The sequence below is a fragment of the Coregonus clupeaformis genome, chromosome 1 (genome assembly GCF_020615455.1).
Source record: "Coregonus clupeaformis isolate EN_2021a chromosome 1, ASM2061545v1, whole genome shotgun sequence".
NCBI classification, from domain to species: domain Eukaryota; kingdom Metazoa; phylum Chordata; class Actinopteri; order Salmoniformes; family Salmonidae; genus Coregonus; species Coregonus clupeaformis.
The window spans coordinates 55507534-55529312 of NC_059192.1; the positions used below are offsets into that span (position 1 = coordinate 55507534).

The 21779-nt window shown below is 40.6% G+C and overlaps 1 protein-coding gene across 1 annotated transcript in view; it reads left to right on the forward strand.

The window, feature by feature from the left end:
- Positions 1–21779, forward strand: part of LOC121570887 (protocadherin-15-like) — a 481652-nt gene that overhangs the window by 271535 nt on the left and 188338 nt on the right. The window contains exon 18 of the mRNA XM_041882214.2: positions 369–462. Coding sequence (XP_041738148.1) covers positions 369–462 — 94 coding nt within the window. The remainder of the gene's footprint in view (positions 1–368; positions 463–21779) is intronic.

Consider the following 21779-nt stretch of genomic DNA (forward strand, 5'->3'; position numbering starts at 1 on the left):
TTGTGTGTGTTTCTCAGTATAGAGTCTAGACTGTAAAGAGACGGTTTTCAATTTATAACCCACACCCATCCCTTTACTCATGTTCACTGCCCCTCGCTGATGTGAAAGTATTAGATAAGTCCCTGCAATATGATGGAAAGTTTAGCTCACTAGAGGGACTTGTGGACTTATACTAAAATGCAGCTTATCCAGTCATTGCAGAATCACTGGGTAGGGAACCAACGAGGACAGTGACAGGAAAGTGAGTTATCAGATTAGAATCCCCAGATTCTGTCTAAATGGAGATTAAGTCCTTGATGGATGTAGTACAGTATGGATTTTGCTGTGTACTAATGCTGCTGTGTGGTGTGTTGTCTCTCCCTCTACAGGATAGGCCTGCTGCTTCTGGGAAAGCCCCTGGACAGGGAGACCACTGACCAGTACCGTCTCATTGTCACTGCCTCTGATGGCAACCCAGGAGGGGTGAGAAATTTTTTTCAGAGTGGGAATTGATTGATGGATGGATGGATGGTTTGATTGATTGACATCAATGCACAATCTCTGTGCAGGCCTGACTTTGTATGATTTATACAAAGGTCACAGTCAGGACACAGGGGCCGATTGCACCAGTTGGTCGTAAAATGCGCTCTAAGCAGGACCAAAACATTTGACCTGTTGCGCCACCTGGGCATAAGCCCTTCTATGAGCTATGCCTGGGCATAAATTCTACACTTATTAGAGAGCAGGCGTACACTCTTAGAAAACAAGGTGCTACCTTAAAGGGTTCTTCGGCTGTCCCCATAGGATAAACTTTTGAAGAACCCTTTTTGGTTCCATGTAAAACCCTTTATTTATTTTAAACTAGGCAAGTCCGTTAAGAACAAATTCTTATTTACAATGACGGCCTACCCCGGCCAAACCCAGACGATGCTGGGACAATTGTGCGCCACCCTATGGGACTCCCAATCATTGCCGGATTGTGATACAGCCTGGAATCAAACCAGGGTCTGTAGTGAAGCCTCTAGCACTGAGATGCAGGAATTAGACTGCTGCGCCACTCGAGAACCCTTTAGACAGAGGGTTCTACATTGGACCCAAACAAGTTCTACCTGGATCCAAAAATAGTTATCCTATGGGGACAGCTGAATAACCCTTTTGGAATCCTTTTTTCTTTGATACCCATAGAAAAAAATAGCAATCTATATTTTCAAAAGCATGTGAGTCTCGGGTTCATATTTCACAACCTCTGCAGGCTTTATAAATTGCATATGTGCAAGTCAATAGCAAATAATAGACTAGGCCTACACTTGATTTAGGATACATTAGCAAATAAATGTTTCTGATCAATGATAGATGAGTCAGCAAATACTGTAGATGAGCTATCACTTCCACTTATTTGCCCAGCCAGAGATCAATTAACCAAATATACAGACAGAGATTCAGTTAAACAAAACCACATTGATTGACTACGCTATCAGACAAGTCATCAGCTTTTGGTTGGGAGTGGGCTATGCCTACTACGCGAGTGAACATACAAAAATATCCACTTGTTATCATAACATGCTAGCAAAATGTTCTGATCAGTGCTAGATGAGCAAACTAGACTAAATATGGTGATGAGCACACCTAAACTTAGCTAACTTTTTCCCAGTAATTGTAACCAAATGTCTAAATGGAGATCCAGTGAATACCAACATCTGAGATTGATTATCAAAATGAGTCTCCATGCTTGTCTCAAAGCAGAAAACAAAGATACAGGTGTCGTTCCTAACTCAGTTGCTGGAGAAGAAAGAAACCACTCAGGGATTTTTTACCATGAGGCCAATGGTGACTTCAAAACGGTTACAGAGTTTAATGGCTGTGATAGGACAAAACTGAGGATGGATCAACAACATTGTAGTTATTCTACAATACTAACGTAAATGACATAGTGAAAAGAAGGAAGCCTGTATAGAATACAAATATTCCAGAACATGCGTCCTAATTGCAATAAGGCACTAAAGTAATATTACAAAAAATATTTTTTAAGGGGTAGATCAGCTTTAATATTGCAGATAGATTGTAGCTTCCATCAATGTAATTGTCTGTATCATTTCCAATTCCCCATATATATTTTTTGTAAATATATATATATATATATTTTGCAAATATATATATATATTTTGTAAATATATATACATACAAATACATACATACCCACATATACATAAATATACATACACATACATACAGTGAGGGAAAAAAGTATTTGATCCCCTGCTGATTTTGTATGTTTGCCCACTGACAAAGAAATTATCAGACTATAATTTTAATGGTAGGTTTATTTGAACAGTGAGAGACAGAATAACAACAACAAAAAATCCAGAAAAACGCATGTCAAAAATGCTTGGTGAGAAGGTGACAACAGTTGCTGTGATTATTCGCGAATGGAAGAAACACAAAAGAACGGTCAATCTTCCTCTGCCTGGGGCTCAGTGCAAGATCTCACCTCGTGGAGTTGCAATGATCATGAGAACAGTGAGGAATCAGTCCAGAACTACACGGGAGGATCTTGTCAATGATCTCAAGGCAGTTAGGACCATACTCACCGAGAAAACAATTGATAACACACTATGCCGTGAAGGACTAAAATCCTGCAGCACCTGCAAGGTCCCCCTGCTCAAGAAAGCACATATACAGGCCCGTCTGAAGTTTGCCAATGAACATCTGAATGATTCAGAGGAGAACTGGGTGAAAGTGTTGTGGTCAGATGAGACCAAAATTGAGCTATTTGGCATCAACTCAACTCGCCGTGTTTGGAGGAGGAGGAATGCTGCCTATGACCCCAAGAACACCATCCCCACCGTCAAACATGGAGGTGGAAACATTATGCTTTGGGGGTGTTTTTCTGCTAAGGGGACAGGACTTCACCGCATCAAAGGGACGATGGACGGGGCCATGGGTGAGAACCTCCTTCCCTCAGCCAGGGCATTGAAAATGGGTCGTGGATGGGTATTCCAGCATGACAATGACCCAAAACACACGGCCAAGGCAACAAAAGAGTGGCTCAAGAAGAAGTACATTAAGGTCCTGGAGTGGCCTAGCCAGTCTCCAGACCTTAATCCCATAGAAAATATGTGGAGGGAGCTGAAGGGTCGAGTTGCCAAATGTCAGCCTCGAAACCTTAATGACTTGGAGAAGATCTGCAAAGAGGAGTGGAAAAAAATCCCTCCTGAGATGTGTGCAAACCTGGTGGCCAACTACAAGAAACGTCTGACCTCTGTGATTGCCAACAAGGGTTTTGCCAGCAAGTACGAAGTAATGTTTTGCAGAGGGGTCAAATACTTATTTCCCTCATTAAAATGCAAATCAATTTATAACATTTTTTACATGCGTTTTTCTGGATTTTTGTTGTTGTTATTCTGTCTCTCACTGTTCAAATAAACCTACCATTAAAATTATAGACTGATCATCACCCCTCCACTTGCCTCTTCCATTTGTGTGGTAATGATGCAATTAGTTGGTTGTCATTTTGGGTAAAGCAGACATTTCCATATATTTTAGTTAGCTGCATGTGTGACATAACTCCACTAGTCCTATTTCTGATATAATTTACAAAGATTACACAATTATTTTTTAATGTTATCGAAAAATATAGTTTTTTCATCAATTTGTTTATTTGAGTTTAACCACAATATTTGTTGTATTATTTGTTCTGTCTTTTCTGGTGGATTACACTGAAACATTCTTACTAATTTGCTGGAGAACCAGTTCCGATTTAAGTGTAACTTTTGTATGACTGACACATTTAGAGCGAGGTCTACACTACCGGTCAAAAGTTTGAGAACACCTACTCATTCAAGGGTTTTTCTTCATGTTTACTATTTTCTAAATTGTAGAATAATAGTGAAGACATCAACACTATTAAATAACACATATGGAATAATGTAGTAACCAAAAAAGTGTTAAACAAATCAAAATATATTTTAAATTTGAGATTCTTCAAATAGCCACCCTTTGCCTTGATGATAGCTTTGCACACTCTTGGCATTCTCTCAACCAGCTTCACCTGGAATGATTTTCCAACAGTCTTTAAGGAGTTCCCACATATGCTGAGCACTTTTTGGCTGCTTTTTCTTCACTCTGCGGTCCGACTCATCCCAAACCATCTCAGTTTGGTTGAGGTCGGGGGATTGTGGAAGCCATGTCCCATGTAGCTCAGTTGGTAGAGCATGGCATTTGCAACGCCAGGGTTGTGGGTTCGATTCTGATGCATCACTCTCCTTCTTGGTAAAATAGCCCTTACACAGCCTGGAGGTGTGTTGGGTCATTGTCCCATTGAAAAACAAATGATAGTCCCACTAAGCCCAAACCAGATGGGATGGGGTATTGCTGCAGAATGCTGTGGTAGGCATGCTTGTTAAGTGTGCCTTGAAATCACAGACAGTGTCACCAGCAATGCACCATAACACCTCCTCCTCCATGCTTTACTGTGGGAAATACACATGCAGAGATCATCCGTTCACCCACACCGCGTCTCACAAAGACATTGCGGTTGGAACCAAAAATCTCAAATTTGGACTCCAGACCAAGGACAAATTTCCACCAGTCTAATGTTCATTGCTTGTGTTTCTTGGCCCAAGCAAGTCTCTTCTTATTATTTGTGTCCTTTAGTAGTGGTTTCTTTGCAGCAATTCGACCATGAAGGCCTCATTCACACAGTCTCCTCTGCACAGTTGATGTTGAGATGTGTCTGTTACTTGAACTTTATTTAGGCTGCAATTTCTGAGGTTGATAACTAATGAACTTATCCTCTGCAGCAGAGGTAACTCTGGGTCTTCCTTTCCTGTGGCGGTCCTCATGAGAGCCAGTTTCATCATAGCGCTTGATGGTTTTTGCAACTGCACTTGAAGAAACTTTCAATGTTCTTGAAAATGTCCATATTGACTGACCTTCATGTCTTAAATTAATGATGGACTGTCGTTTCTCTTTGCTTATTTGAGCTGTTCTTGCCATAATATGGACTTGGTCTTTTACCAAATAGGGCTATCTTCTGTATAACCCACTACTTTGTCACAACACAACTGATTGGCTCAATGGCATTAAGAAATAAAGAAATTCCACAAATTAACTTTTAACAACACACACCTGTTAATTGAATGCATTCCAGGTCACTACCTCGTGAATCTGGTTGAGAGAATGCCAAGAGTGTGCAAAGCTATCATCAAGGCAAAGGGTGGCTATTTGCTTCTGTAGCTCAATTGGTAGAGCATGGCGCTTGTAATGCCAGGGTAGTGGGTTCGATCCCCGGGACCACCCATATGTAAAAATGTATGCACACATGACTGTAAGTCGCTTTGGATAAAAGTGTCTGCTAAATGGCATATTATTATTATTTGAAGAATGTCAAATATAAAATATATTTATATTTGTTTAACACTTTTTTGGTTACTGCATGATTCCGTATGTGTTATTTCATAGTTGTGATGTCTTCACTATAATAATACAATGTAGAAAATAGTACAAATAAAGAAAAACCCTTGAATGAGTAGGTGTACTAAAACTTTTGACCGGTAGTGTAATGCTTTAATATTTAATCATGTCTGCCCTCCGAATTAATATTCATTATATAAATAGGCCCTTTTAATATTGTCTGGCTTGCCATTCCAAATAAAATTTAATATTTTTTGCTCATATAATTTAAAAACAGTTTGCAAGGCCATAAGCAAATAGGTAAACAGGGATATAAGTTAATCAGAGTCATTTTCCCACAAATAGACATGTATTTTCCTTTCCATGGTTGCAAGATCTTATCTATATTTGCTAATAATATAATAATAATATGCCATTTAGCAGACGCTTTTATCCAAAGCGACTTACAGTCATGCGTACATACAATTTTTGTTTTGTGTATGGGTGATCCCGGGGATCGAACCCACTACCTTGGCATTATAAGCGCCGTGCTCTACCAGCTGAGCTACAGAGGACCACTGCTAACTTTCCATTAAAATGTATCGGAGTGAAATAATTTATTTATTCATGGATATGTATGCAGAGTATGTCCACATCCCCGTCAGACCTTTTTATTGGTAAACTACACAGTAATGTAAAAGTTGTATTTTTTTGGTGATCCAATATGTAATATAGTACACTTAGCATAATTTGGTTTTAATCCAGAGAGGTTAGAAAAAGTATCTAGATCCTCTATGAGGCTGTGGAGGGATCCAAAATATGGATTAAAAGAAAACATGAATAATCAGCGTACAATGACACCTTTGTTTTTAAGCCCTGGATTTCTAACCCCTTAATATTATTGTTGGATCTGATTTCAACAGCTAACATTGATGGCAATAATAAATAAGCTGATAGTGGACAACCTTGTTTTAGTCCTCTTGACAGTTTAACACTTTCTGAGAAGTAGCCATTATTTACTATTTTACAGCTAGTGTTTCTATACATAACTTTAACCCATTTTATAAGAGATTCTCCAAAATTGAAATATTCCAGGCATTTATATATAAACGCCAGTCGTACTTTATCAAAGGCCTTTTCAAAGTTAGCTATGAATAGCAGGCCTGGTTTCCCAGATTTTTCATAGTGTTCTATTGTTTCCAGTACTTCTCTTATATTATCTCCAATGTATCGTCCATGTAAAAAACCTGTCTGATTAGGATGAATAATATCTGACAATATCTTTTTAATTCTATGTGTAAGAGGCCTCCATTCTTTTTAATGGACTGGATCTTTATATTTACCACTTGGATCATGTTTCAGTAATAATGACATCAGACCTTCTTGTTGAGTGTCCGATAATCTACCATTTATATAGGAGTGGTTAAAACATGCTAATAATGGTCCTCTGAGTATATCAAAAAAGGTTTGGTATACCTCCACTGGTATGCCATCCAGCCCTGGAGTTTTCCAGGACTTAAAGGCTTTAAATACATCATTAAGTTCCTCCTCTGTAATTTGGCCTTCACATGAGTCTTTCTGTACAGCTGTTAATTTTACATTATTAATAGAAAAACAATCCATACAATTAGCTTCGGTTAGTGGAGATGGAGGAGACTGAAATGAAAACATATGCTTAAAGTACTTTGTTTCCTCCTTCAAAATATAATTTGGTGAATCATGGGTGACTCAACTTGTCATTTGTAACAAGTTTCAGTAAATTATTTTTGGTAGCATTTCTATGTTGAAGATAAAAAAATAATTTGGTGCATTTCTCCCCATATTCCATCCAGTTCGCTTCATTTTTATAATATATTACACTTGACCTGTCCTGAATAAGTTCCTCCGTTTCTTTTTGTTTATCCTCTAACTTATTCTGAGCCTCTATGGGACAGTTTTTATTGCTATCCATCTGTACTGTTAGTCCTTCCATTTGCTTTGTTAATATGGACTCTTTTGACATAAATTGCTTTTGTTTTCGAGATGAGTACTGAATTGCATATTTAAAAGTGTCCCATACAATAAGGGGATCTGCTGTAGCTATGCTATGTTGGGAAAAAGTCAGTTATAAATTATTCTGTCCTAGTTAAAAACAATTATCATCCAATAGGCTTTCATAAAATTTCCAATATCCTCGCCCACGTGGAAATTCTGTAAGAGTAATATATATGCCAATTATGTCATGGTCCGTGAACTTTTTGTCCTGAATACAAAGTGTTATGTTTGGGGCAAATCCAACACAACACATCACTTTGTACCACTCTTCATATTTTCAAGCATGGTGGTGGCTGCATCATGTTATGGGCATGCTTGTCATCGGTAAGAACTAGGGAGTTTTTTGGGGGGGGATGAAAATAAACTAAATAGAGCTAAGCACAGGCTAATCCAGTGTCTGTTGGAAAGCAGACATGGCTCAGTTTGCTTTCCAACAGACACTGTGAGACAAATTCACCTTTCAGCAGGACAATTACCTAAAACACAAGGCCAAATACACACTGGAGTTGCTTACCAAGAAGACAGTTAATGTTCCTGAGTGGCCGACTTAAATCTACTTGAACATTTATGACTATACCTGAGGAATCTTTTAAAGAATAATGAAAAGAATGAAGAATTTTGAAAAGAATAATGGGCAAATACAGGTGTGGAAAGCTCTTAGAGACATACCCAGAAAAACACACAGCTGTATTCGCTGCCAAAGGGGATTCTACAAAGTATTGACTCAGTGCTGTGAATACTTGTGTAGATAAAAAATGTCTGTATTTAATTTGAAATGTATTTGCAAACATTTCTAAAAACATGTTTTAACTTTGTCATTATGGGTATTGTGTGTAGATGCTTGAGAAAAAAATCAATTTAATCCATTTTGAATATGGAATAAGTCAAGGGGTATGAATACATTCTGAAGGCACTGTATATGTACATATCTACCTCAATTACCATCTACCCCTGAACATCGACTCTGTACTGGTAACCCGTGTATAGCCAAGTTAAAGTTACTAATTGTGTATGTATTGCTTGTGTTATAGTTTTTATATTTATTTCTCAAATTTTTTTTTTCTATCTCTGCATTGTTGGGAAGGGCTCATAAGTAAGCATTTCACTGTTAGTCTACACGAAGCTTGTAACAAATAACATTTGATTTGAGTATACACTTTGGTTCTTGTCAGACCTGTGCTGTCTTTTTCTCTTCCGAGTCAGAAGATGTTGAGCTTGAGCTTGTTCGTGGCTGAAAGTTTTCATCTAATGGGTCTACAGGATCTGTACTACATTTTTTACATTTTAGTCATTTTAGCAGACGCTCTTATCCAGAGCGACTTACAGTTAGTGAGTGCATACATTATTTTTATTTATTTATCTTTTTCATACTGGCCCCCCGTGGGAAACGAACCCACAACCCTGGCGTTGCAAACACCATGCTCTACCAACTGAGCTACATCCCTGCCGGCCATTCCCTCCCCTATCCTGAACGACGCTGGGCCAATTGTGCGCCGCCCCATGGGTCTCCCAGTCGCAACCAGCTTTAGTACTACTAAAGCTGGTTTCAAGGTCATCATCAGCAGCAGCAAGATTAGTCTGTAGGACAAACACTAGTCAGTGATTAGTCTGTAGGACAAACACTAGTCAGTGATTAGTCAACATGTTACTACTTTGTCACCATTAATACACACTCAAACAAGGTACTATATCCACCAATCCCCCAATCCCCCTTGTGTCAATAGATCATGCTGACTAACATTCACACACAATATCACCCCCCCACCAACAGACACCAGTTAGTCACCCACACCATCCCCCCTTACTAATAACTCTGCTTTTCTCCAATTTAGACCTCAAGCTTTGCATAAACAATCAACTGTGACAACAAAATCGGACCATGCTTATGCCTAGCTCCAGTATATTTATTTGCGCTCTAAGCAGGACCTATATGACATCATGGAGTCATGGAAAGATTTAGCGAAGGTGACACTAGTTCCTGGTGCTGAGCTTGATGTTGATGCCGCTGCAGACCTTGATGGGATTGGACTCATACATACAGTGGGGAAAAAAAGTATTTAGTCAGCCACCAATTGTCAAGTTCTCCCACTTAAAAAGATGAGAGAGGCCTGTAATTTTCATCATAGTTACACGTCAACTATGACAGACAAAATGAGGAAAAAAAATCCAGAAAATCACATTGTAGGATTTTTTATGAATTTATTTGCAAATTATGGTGGAAAATAAGTATTTGGTCAATAACAAAAGTTTCTCAATACTTTGTTACAAACCCTTTGTTGGCAATGACACAGGTCAAACGTTTTCTGTAAGTCTTCACAAGGTTTTCACACACTGTTGCTGGTATTTTGGCCCATTCCTCCATGCAGATCTCCTCTAGAGCAGTGATGTATTGGGGCTGTCGCTGGGCAACACAGACTTTCAACTCCTTCCAAAGATTTTCTATGGGGTTGAGACCAGGAGACTGGCTAGGCCACTCCAGGACCTTGAAATGCGTCTTACGAAGCCACTCCTTCGTTGCCCGGGCGGTGTGTTTGGGATCATTGTCATGCTGAAAGACCCAGCCACGTTTCATCTTCAATGCCCTTGCTGATGGAAGGAGGTTTTCACTCAAAATCTCACGATACATGGCCCCATTCATTCTTTCCTTTACACGGATCAGTCGTCCTGGTCCCTTTGCAGAAAAACAGCCCCAAAGCATGATGTTTCCACCCCCATGCTTCACAGTAGGTATGGTGTTCTTTGGATGCAACTCAGCATTCTTTGTCCTCCAAACACGACGAGTTGAGTTTTTACCAAAAAGTTATATTTTGGTTTCATCTGACCATATGACATTCTCCCAATCTTCCTCTGGATCATCCAAATGCACTCTAGCAAACTTCAGACGGGCCTGGACATGTACTGGCTTAAGCAGGGGGACACGTCTGGCACTGCAGGATTTGAGTCCCTGGCGGCGTAGTGTGTTACTGATGGTAGGCTTTGTTACTTTGGTCCCAGCTCTCTGCAGGTCATTCAATAGGTCCCCCCGTGTGGTTCTGGGATTTTTGCTCACCGTTCTTGTGATCATTTTGACCCCACGGGGTGAGATCTTGCGTGGAGCCCCAGATCGAGGGAGATTATCAGTGGTCTTGTATGTCTTCCATTTCCTAATAATTGCTCCCACAGTTGATTTCTTCAAACCAAGCTGCTTACCTATTGCAGTTTTAGTCTTCCCAGCCTGGTGCAGGTCTACAATTTTGTTTCTAGTGTCCTTTGACAGCTCTTTGGTCTTGGCCATAGTGGAGTTTGGAGTGTGACTGTTTGAGGTTGTGGACAGGTGTCTTTTATACTGATAACAAGTTCAAACAGGTGCCATTAATACAGGTAACGAGTGGAGGACAGAGGAGCCTCTTAAAGAAGAAGTTACAGGTCTGTGAGAGCCAGAAATCTTGCTTGTTTGTAGGTGACCAAATACTTATTTTCCACCATAATTTGCAAATAAATTCATTAAAAATTCGAATTCAATTTGTCTGTCATAGTTGACGTGTACCTATGATGAAAATTACAGGCCTCTCTCATCCTTTTAAGTGGGAGAACTTGCACAATTGGTGGCTGACTAAATACTTTTTTCCCCCACTGTAAACAAGAATTGAATGAACACCCATCAAAGACTGCTACTGTTGTCGCTTCCCAATTGGGTTGTCTATGACGATATCCACGGCTGTGCAGAGACCTTTGGGGGGGAAGGTGCTCAAAATAAAAAGGGACAGCCCCCCGCAACCAAAAATCTACATTTGTAACTCGGAATTCATAACATACCAACAGCCTATGTAGCCAAAATGTTTCATATTTTATAGGCCTATTTATTTTCTGCAACAACACACTCACTCCTCACACAGTGTAAGAAAGCTAGTCCTAGTGACTCATAGGCCTAGAGATGACGAGAGATGATTGCCATCCGGAAAAGAGTGCCAATCAGTCGATCAGAGCGAATAATGATGTACCGTATACTGAACAAAAATATAATTCAACATGCAATAATTTCAAATATTTTACTGAATTACAGTTCATAGAAGGAAATTAGTCAATTGAAATAAATGCATTCAGCCCTAATCTATGGATTTCACATTACTGGGCAGAGGCGAAGCCAATCAGAATGAAGTTTTCCCCACAAAAGGGCTTTATTACAGACATAAATAGTCCCTAGCACAAGGTACACCTGTGTAATGATCATGCCTTTTAATCAGCTTCTTGATATGCTACACCTGTCAGGTGGAAGGATTATCTTGGCAAAGGAGAAATGCTCACTAACAGGGATGTAAACAAATTTGTGCACAACATTTGAGAGAAATAAGCTTTTTGTGCATATGGAACATTTGTGGGATCTTTTATTTCAGCTCATGAAACATGGGACCAACACTTTATATGTGCATTTATATTTTTGTTCAGTATAAATATGCTAGCTAAACCAATAATGTCCTATTCAGGGATTTCCCTGGGACAAACCAAGAACTAGACAAAACCTCCAAGTGACCATGACAACATCCCAAGAACGTCCTAAAAACATCCTCGGGGACATCCCCGGGACCTAGACAAAACCTCCAAGGGACACAACGTCTTGACAACTTTAGGCGACCATTTTGTCCTAACGAATCACTATTGTTAGCAAGGTAGACTATGGCCAATCAATAATAGTATGGTTACATTAGCATGGCACCTGTTACACTGGTTACAGCACACCACATCCTATGTAATGAACACTTGTGACAATTACAATGTTTTTGGGGGGAGACAATGACTTACTGTTGTGACAGTGGGGTGTATACAATACTATGAAGTGCTTACCTTCAACATAGCAGTAATAATTTGACTCATGTTTTCCCACACAGAGACAACTACACCCACTGACATGGACTCATACCTCCTGTCCCAAGTAATAAGTGCTAAAGGAACATCAATGGCTTGGTAGGAAACATTTGTTCACTGAATGGTATACATTAAACAAATTTCTCAGTACTATATTATAATGTATTTTCCCTTTTCTGATAACAATTGAGAAATTACTATATAATTATATTGAGTTAGGATCAATAATATGAAAACTTGGTTTTGAAAGGTCTTCGCCACTTATGCTAATATGTAATTTGAGTGATGTGATTTTATACCTCCCATCGGCATCAACACAGCCGGAGTATAATAACCATAAATGACTTGGACTACTTGCTTCATGATAAAAAACTGACCACATAAATCTATGTTATGAAACAAATCTTTAGAAGATACAGTGGGGAGAACAAGTATTTGATACACTGCCGATTTTGCAGGTTTTCCTACTTACAAAGCATGTAGAGGTCTGTAATTTTTTATCATAGGTACACTTCCACTGTGAGAGACGGAATCTAAAACAAAAATCCAGAAAATCACATTGTATGATTTTTAAGTAATGAATTTGCATTTTATTGCATGACATAAGTATTTGATACATCAGAAAAGCAGAACTTAATATTTGGTACAGAAACCTTTGTTTGCAATTACAGAGATCATACGTTTCCTGTAGGTCTTGAACAGGTTTGCACACACTGCAGCAGGGATTTTGGCCCACTCCTCCATACAGACCTTCTCCAGATCCTTCAGGTTTCGGGGCTGTCGCTGGGCAATACGGACTTCCAGCTCCCTCCAAAGATGTTCTATTGGGTTCAGGTCTGGAGACTGGCTAGGCCACTCCAGGACCTTGACATGCTTCTTACGGAGCCACTCCTTAGTTGCCCTGGCTGTGTGTTTCGGGTCGTTGTCATGCTGGAAGACCCAGCCATGACCCATCTTCAATGCTCTTACTGAGGGAAGGAGGTTGTTGGCCAAGATCTCGCAATACATGGCCCCATCCATCCTCCCCTCAAAACGGTGCAGTCGTCCTGTCCCCTTTGCAGAAAAACATACCCAAAGAATGATGTTTCCACCTCCATGCTTCACAGTTGGGATGGTGTTCTTGGGGTTGTACTCATCCTTCTTCTTCCTCCAAACACGGCGAGTGGAGTTTAGACCAAAAAGCTCTATTTTTGTCTCATCAGACCACATGACCTTCTCCCATTCCTCCTCCGGATCATCCAGATGGTCATTGGCAAACTTCAGACGGGCCTGGACATGCGCTGGCTTGAGCAGGGGGACCTTGCGTGCGCTGCAGGATTTTAATCCATGACGGCGTAGTGTGTTACTAATGGTTTTCTTTGAGACTGTGGTCCCACAGTCTTTGAGACTGTGTCTCTTCAGGTCATTGACCAGGTCCTGCCGTGTAGTTCTCGGCTGATCCCTCACCTTCCTCATGATCATTGATGCCCCACGAGGTGAGATCTTGCATGGAGCCCCAGACCAAGGGTGATTGACCGTCATCTTGAACTTCTTCCATTTTCTAATAATTGCGCCAACAGTTGTTGCCTTCTCACCAAGCTGCTTGCCTATTGTCCTGTAGCCCATCCCAGCCTTGTGCAGGTCTACAATGTTATCCCTGATGTCCTTACACAGCTCTCTGGTCTTGGCCATTGTGGAGAGGTTGGAGTCTGTTTGATTGAGTGTGTGGACTGGTGTCTTTTATACAGGTAACGAGTTCAAACAGGTGCAGTTAATACAGGTAATGAGTGGAGAACAGGAGGGCTTCTTAAAGAAAAACTAACAGGTCTGTGAGAGCCGGAATTCTTACTGGTTGGTAGGTGATCAAATACTTATGTCATGCAATAAAATGCAAATTAATTACTTAAAAATCATACAATGTGATTTTCTGGATGTTTGTTTTAGATTCCGTCTCGCACAGTTGAAGTGTACCTATGATACAAATTACAGACCTCTAGATGCTTTGTAAGTAGGAAAACCTGCAAAATCGGCAGTGTATCAAATACTTGTTCTCCCCACTGTACATGTACTGTACATTAATTTACATATTCACAATTAAATCAGAAGTTTTCTCCCAAAACAAAAATGGGACACTCATACATGGCAGGACATATACATCTAGTTACCAGCTCCCAGGAAAGAAGCCCAGATGGTGCCCACATGGAATCAAGTACTTGCCACATACAGCAGAATTTGAAATTGTTACTGCAATGTTGAGAGAAAGCTCTCAAGTAAGCACCCCACTGTATCCTGCGCATATGACAAATAAACATTGATTTTGATTTGATAATATAATATTGATGAAACAGGAGTAGCCTAGCTACCAAGCCCTCGGCGTTGATGTTTCTGGAGAATTTATTGCTTAGGACAGCAACAGTGCAACATGTATCATGCTAATGTAACCATCCTATGAATTGTTTACCCATATTCTACCAATATGTCAGGCAAATAAAGCTATTGAGATGTTTGCCCATAGCTTGTCCATGTACACTAAGTGTACAAAACATTAAGATCACCTTCCTAATATTGAGTTGCCTCAATTTGTCGGGACAAGGACTCAACAAGGTGTCGAAAGGGTTCCACAGGAATGCTGGCCCATGTTGACGCCAATGCTTCCCACAGTCGTGTCAAGTTGGATGGATGTCCTTTGGGTGGTGGACAATTCTTGATACACACGGGAAAATGTTGAGCGTGAAAAACCTAGCAGCATTGCAATTCTTGACACAAACCGGTGCGCCTGGCACCTACTACTGTACCCTGTTCAAAGGCACTTAAATATTTTGTCTTGCCCATTCACCCTCTGAATGGCACGGATACTGTACACAATCCATGTCTCAATTATCTCAAGGCTTAAAAATAATTGTTTAACCTGTCTCCTCCCCTTCATCTTCACTGATTGAAGTGGATTTAACAAGTGACATCAATAAGGGATCATAGCTTTCACCTGGTCAGTCTATGTTATGGAAAGAGCAGGTGTTCTTAATGTTTTGTACACTCCGTGTAGAATATTCATGCAGTCATTCTGGTGTGTAGTTAACACTAGAAATCCATGCTATACCGTATGTGCTGAAAGGGCAAACATAGCAATTACTAACCATAAAATTATTGAATCACAAAGCATTACAAAAAAAATTGTGAGTTCTACACAACCACAGCTTGTACAGCCTCAGGTTCCCTCAAAATCAGACTCAACCAGATCTCTGAGAAATAGTTTTTGTGATGTTACTTTACAAAATCTTATAACTGGATGCATTGTCTGAGGTGATTATGAGGTGAAAATGCTGCCAAACACCTAGCTAGCTAGCAAGCATTATCATTGACAAACCATAGCTAGATACTGTCATGTCAACAATCTGCACATCTTTAACTAGCTAGCAAACATTAGTTGAAACAAAGCATTAGGGCATCTTGTGAGGTTCATGGGTTTTAGACAATGTAGCTAGCTAGAATAGACTCCTTATTAGTAAGTACAAAACAATCTGAATACAAGATGCAAACTAGCTAGTTGGATAGCTAACATTTGCTTATATCTACATTGTCGAACAAACAAAGGTTAACAGCTAACGTTAGATAGCAAGTAGCTAGCAGGCTAACTTGATTATAAAGGCAACAATGTCAACACTGACCTGAACAGGAGAATGTTGGCCAATTATTTGTGACTTTGGCATGTTGGCTGTGCTTGAGTCTGGCGGCAGTAGTAGCAGCTAGAGACCTACGCTTCCTCTCACTCCACTAGCTCCCAGAGCTAGGCACAATGGAGGTTGTTCAAGTGGGTGGGATTTAGTGCAAAGACACACCCTTCCCCAAGGCCTGCCTAGTGGCTATGGCTGGGCCCAACCCCCATATTTTTGTTCAAACTCTATATTTTTCCTCTCTCACAACACAAGCAGTGCAGATCTAGGCTTTAACAAGTTATCTGACTAGCTAACATTAGCTATACTTGGACATTGTGATTTTGGGACTACTAGGTTCTCTCTGCGCAAAGTATAGTTCTGAGATATTGAGAATCAATGTTTTCACATTCCAGATCTCAGAACTGTTTTGTAGTGAATTCTTATTTCATAACCCATTAAGGTTTTCACCTTAAAGGTACCTAAAGTGCAGAATATCAAAATCCTGAGACATTTTGTAAAAAGAGGGGTGCAATCGCAGATAGAATCTTATGTCTCTGAAATGTCAATCTGGGTTCATCCATAAGACAGAAAACTGCAGTTATTTGAATATGTAAATGATAGAATAAAACTATTTTACCAAGATAGAGTCAGAGCACATCATCAAATACATTAAGAAATGTATTATGATCATCAGATGAATTACTGTCATCACTGAACAAAAATGTGACAACATACCTGCCAACTTTTCAAAAAACCTTGGAGTGAGATTTTGTCCTGGGTCCGCCTGGGTCCTGCAGTCGGTGAAAAGCAATTGCACTGCCTGCGTCTCAGAACTGCGGCCGCCTTGATCTCATGAGGTTATCGTTGCCCACGTGTGCATGACGTCAGAGAAAGTCGGGATCAAGTCGGACACAAATCTAACCAGCATGCATTGGGCGGTGCTCGCCAGTGATCGATTCTGTGCAGACCGGGCTCATCTCAAATGAGCCTCTTGTCTATGATCTGTCGGCATGGTTATACTGGCCTGTGGCCTTCTTGGAGGCCTTGATGATATCGGAGTGGGGCTCCCATTTGAAGCAGGGCTCCAGATTGGCCATCTTTATGGTCATTATTGAGGACAGGGTTCCATCCAATGCTAGGCTGTTTCTTCTCTTGGTTTTGTTCAGTCCCACAACTGAAAACACCCTCTCAGCATCTGCGTTTGCATGGGGCAACACCAGGACAAGCTTGGCGACGGCAGCAAGGCTCCTGTCACCTATGGAAAATGCACCAAAACACAATGGAAAAACATACCTTGATTTTTTATTGATTAATACTGTAAGTATACTGTAGGTTGATCCATTAACAAAGTTCAGATAAAAACATGCATAATTTGCAACATGCATGACACATATGCATGCAACAATTTTAAGCAACAGATGTAGCCAAGCCACACCTGCCAAAAGGAAAGACAAAAAAGGAAAAAATGTTTACCTTATGCTTCCGGGTTGCCATTTCAGCCCAGAAGCGTTCCATTTCAGTTTCGTTCTGCAGGGATATCATTGGCATGGTCTGATAATTTAGAAACTCCTCACCCAGAAGGTCATGCTCCTCTGGCCCATGGTATGGGAGGAGATGGGGAAACCTATTTATGAAAGTTGAGTTACATTTTAGGTATATAGTCATCAACCAGCAGCAGTTCATACACATCTTTGAGGAGAAGCCACATAAGAATATCTCATGTGCAGTTTAGGAGTGAACACACCTCATCATAAAACACAGGGTATTTTAGCTAAGATGATAGACAATAATTAGAGAAAAAAAACTAACCTTTCAACAAAGTACAGGACATCTTCGATGTCACTTTCAGCCCTCTGCCGTACATCTACAAATTGTGCGTGCTTGATCAGTGGCTCTTCCAGTGGCAGCTTCTTAAGTGCATAGTCCACAGCACATGTCAGGAAACACAACACAGCTTCATGGAATGAATCCACCTGCTGTGGTGTGATGTCACCCTCGTCGAGTAATCTGTTAAGTTTAGCCCTGGTTGTGAACCCAATGTTCAACTTTCTTCCTGTCACAGATACAGCATATCGGTATAAGGTACAAGGCTAAATATCACATATCACAGTGTTTGATCATAATAATAGTCAAATACTAACCTGGTAAATGGTTTGCCTTTTCTTTAAAGGCAATTTCACAAGGCTCCTCATGGCACTGCAGAGCTGCTGGAACCATAAACTTGGAACATAGCTTGTGTTCGAATTTCACCATCTATAACAGACATTTACAAAAATAGTAGGTGAAACCTGTTTTAGAGGATCCCTGCAGATATCAGCAAGAAACACAGAATGGAAAAAAACAGCAAAATCCAATCCCACCTCATCATGTAACAAAAATACTGATGACTGCTCTCTCTGAAGCAGCAAGTTGAAAGAAGTGAAAGTTGGTACGGTGGCTTGGAAGAACAGCAGGTATACTTCTATTGCACACATTTCCTGTATTTATGTTAAATTCTTTGGAATACATTCACCACACTAAATCATGTTCACACGCACAAACAAATAATTTATTTCAAGATTTAAAGTTTAAGAGAGTGAGTACTCAATTGGACGACATTTCATTGTTACATACCTAGTCTCAGCTCAGCTTCTTATCAGACTTCTTGAGGTAGTGACCGTTTCTTCTCCTTTTGTCTTTCGCGGCAATGGTATCTCTTCTTCTGTCGCTAACTTCGGGGTGCAGTGCATATGGTTCAGTGGCGCTCATCAGCGTCATCTACCGTCGGGGAGTTTGAAAAAAGGAACGAACGAGTCTCGGCCTATTTTTTTTGCGTGAGAAATTGGATGTGTGGCGTGAGTGCGTGTGAAAACAGGCAAAAACGTGTGTCACACGGCGAAAGCGTGAGAGTTGGCAGCTCTGTGACAACATCATTTACTTTAACATTTCTGACAGTGTTGTTTTTTTGCTAGCGAGTCTTTATAGACGGGTTGGTTGTTTAGCAACAAAAGGGGGCAAAACAAACGGGGTTGGCTTATATTGTTGACAACATGTAAACTATATTTTGTCTCCAATGTTTATTGAAAACATAAATAAATTGTCACAATGAGCAATTGTTGTCTCTCAAATACATAGTTACAGTTGTTGGTTAGCTAGCTAGCAATTTTTTTGCCATATTAGCATTGACATGAAATCAGTCAAAACACCTCAAAACAAGACATGGTATCTAGAAGAAGATGAAACTAGCTGCCCCATTGACGCGTGCGCATCGTTTTCGTGACATTGTCAGCTAACCTATCTATTGCTGGCTAGACAAGCCTAGACCATACTTAGAGGGAGATGGGAAAGATGTGTTCTGAATGGTCCGTCTGTCTTTGTTCAGGCTTGTGATTGGTAGTGCTGAGCGTTTAAACATGTAGGTTATTTTTTGTTTTTAAATAACTATTGATCTACGTCGGTTCAATCATTTGAATTCCATTTTGTTCGGGGGGGTTTTCTGTTCGCTCAATGCGAACATTGCACAGTTTCTCTAGAGAAAAATCAAATTAAGCCCGAACTGTGTGATGTAGTAGGGAGTTGTATTTTCCAACAGGCCAATATTCTACATAGTTAACACAGAAAACGTGGTATTTTACTACAATGACCATAATCCATTGTGTTCCTACTGTGTTTCTTTTATGCCTGCTAGGTAAAAGAGACAGAAGAATGTGTGATCGAGAGGGATAGAGAGCAGTTGCTTTTCAAGGTATCTCTACCTGAAAATACATGATCTAAGTGATTGATAGATCGTATTCTGCAGTCATAAAAGTATGCCTTATTTACATTGAAGAACTACTAAAATAGTGATTTTGTCAGAGAGCATAGGCAGCAGCTCTATAGAGACGAGATGATGACTGTCAAGGTAGATGTAGGTGGGTGTGGTGGTGGAATCAGGCGCAGGACGCAGAACGTTAGTCCAAAAGACTTTAGTAGAGCACAACAAAACAATCACGAATAAATGCCCTGAGGCAAAACTCCGCACGTAGGCGAATAACAACGGGCGCACAAACAGGTGCGCAAAACACTCCAAACAAATGGAGAAAATGCTCAACCGAGCAAACAGTGGAAATACAGCCTACCGGCACGACAGTAAAACAATCACACACAACACTAGACAAACACAACGAGAACTTAAAGGACACTAATTACACTAAACGATAACAGGTGTACAACAATCAGACAAAAGCAAACGAACATAGAAACATGCAACGGTGGCAGCTAGTATTCCGGAGACGACGAACGCCGAAGCCTGCCCGAGCAAGGGAGAGAGGCAGCCTCGGCCGAAACCGTGACAATGACTTGGAATGAAATAATAAAGTCATCCAATAAACAAATGTAATATACACAAAAACGGAAATATTTTTTAAAAAGTAATATTAATAAATGATGGTTAATAACCAGCAAACGAGGCTGTGATCTTGTGAAACCCAGTAGATGTAAATAATCTAGCTAAAGCATTTAAGATCCTTAAAAGTCTATTGACGCACCCATGCGTCAACCTAATAAACATAACAATAAAAATACATGTACATTTAAGCTAGAGATATCAGATATTTTGCATTGACTGCATCTCAATCTACTGCATCCACCTATGCCGGCCTTCCGCATCTGCGGTGGAAGGTGGCAGGGCTACAGCGGTGTTTGTCAGACCACGAAAATGTCTGTAACGTCCGAACGGTGTGGCCTATGACCCCCACAAGTTACCTGCCAAACATTTTCGCTTTTTACTCTTAATAACTATTTAATCAAACGCTATATTTAACAAGTTTACCAAGGTCTTAGTTTTGTCCTCACACAACTTTTTTTATTCAACTTTTTCACCCTGGATGCTTTATCTGGACATAGATCTGCAGGACCTCCTCTGACCCCCCCAGAAAATAGCTAAGTAAAATTATAACTTCTCATTGTAGTCACTGTACTCTTAATATACAGAATAACTATCGCCTTATGGTGAGGATAGCCGAGTTGCAAGCTCGGCTTCAGACGCAATTGTTAGGCGAGGGCAATTTAAGTGAAGGAAAGGATGATACAGCATCTGTGCCACCAGCAAATACAGGTAGTAGCGTTAATCCCCCTGCACAGTCCCCGCAGCCGGAGAATTTTCAACCGGTGTCGCTCATTCAGCTAATAGAACATTTCAACCGGTTTTCCCTACTAAGCAATGAGTCGGAGTCAGATCCCAAGCATTTTCATGTCTCACCTTCACCCGTTACCGGGTCTGAGCTGCCGAAACCTCCCACAATTAGCTCTGACAAATACAAACCCCTTGTCATTGGCGACTCCATTACCCACAATATTAGACTTAAAAATAATCATCCAGTGATCATACATTGTTTACCAAGGGGCAGGGCTACCGACGTGAAGGCTAATCTGGTGCTGGCTGAGGCTAAAGCTGGCGAGTGTAGTTGGTATAGAGATATTGGTATCAGCGAGTAACTTAGCTAGAAAGAAGTGTTGGCATCGAGTAAATGTCTCTGGCCCCCTCCCAGTTAGGGTAAGATTTTAGCTCTACAGCAGTCTCGCACAACTCAATCGCTGGTTGAAAACAGTTTTTTGCCCCTCCCAAAAGATTGAATTTGTACATAACTGGCCCTCTTTCTGGGACTCCCCCACAAACAGGACCAAGCCTGGCCCGCTGAGGAGTGACAGACTCCATTCAAGCTGGAGGGTTGCTATCATCTTATCTCTCAACATAGACAGGGCTCTAACTCCTCTAGCTCTACAATGAGATAGGTTGCAGGCCAGGCTGTTAGCCAGCCTGCCAGTAGCACAGTCAGTGTAGTCAGCTCAGCTTTCCCCATTGAGACTGTGTCTGTGCCTCGATCTAGGTTGGGCAAATCTAAACATGGCGGCGTTCGCTTTAGCAATCTCACTGGAATAAAG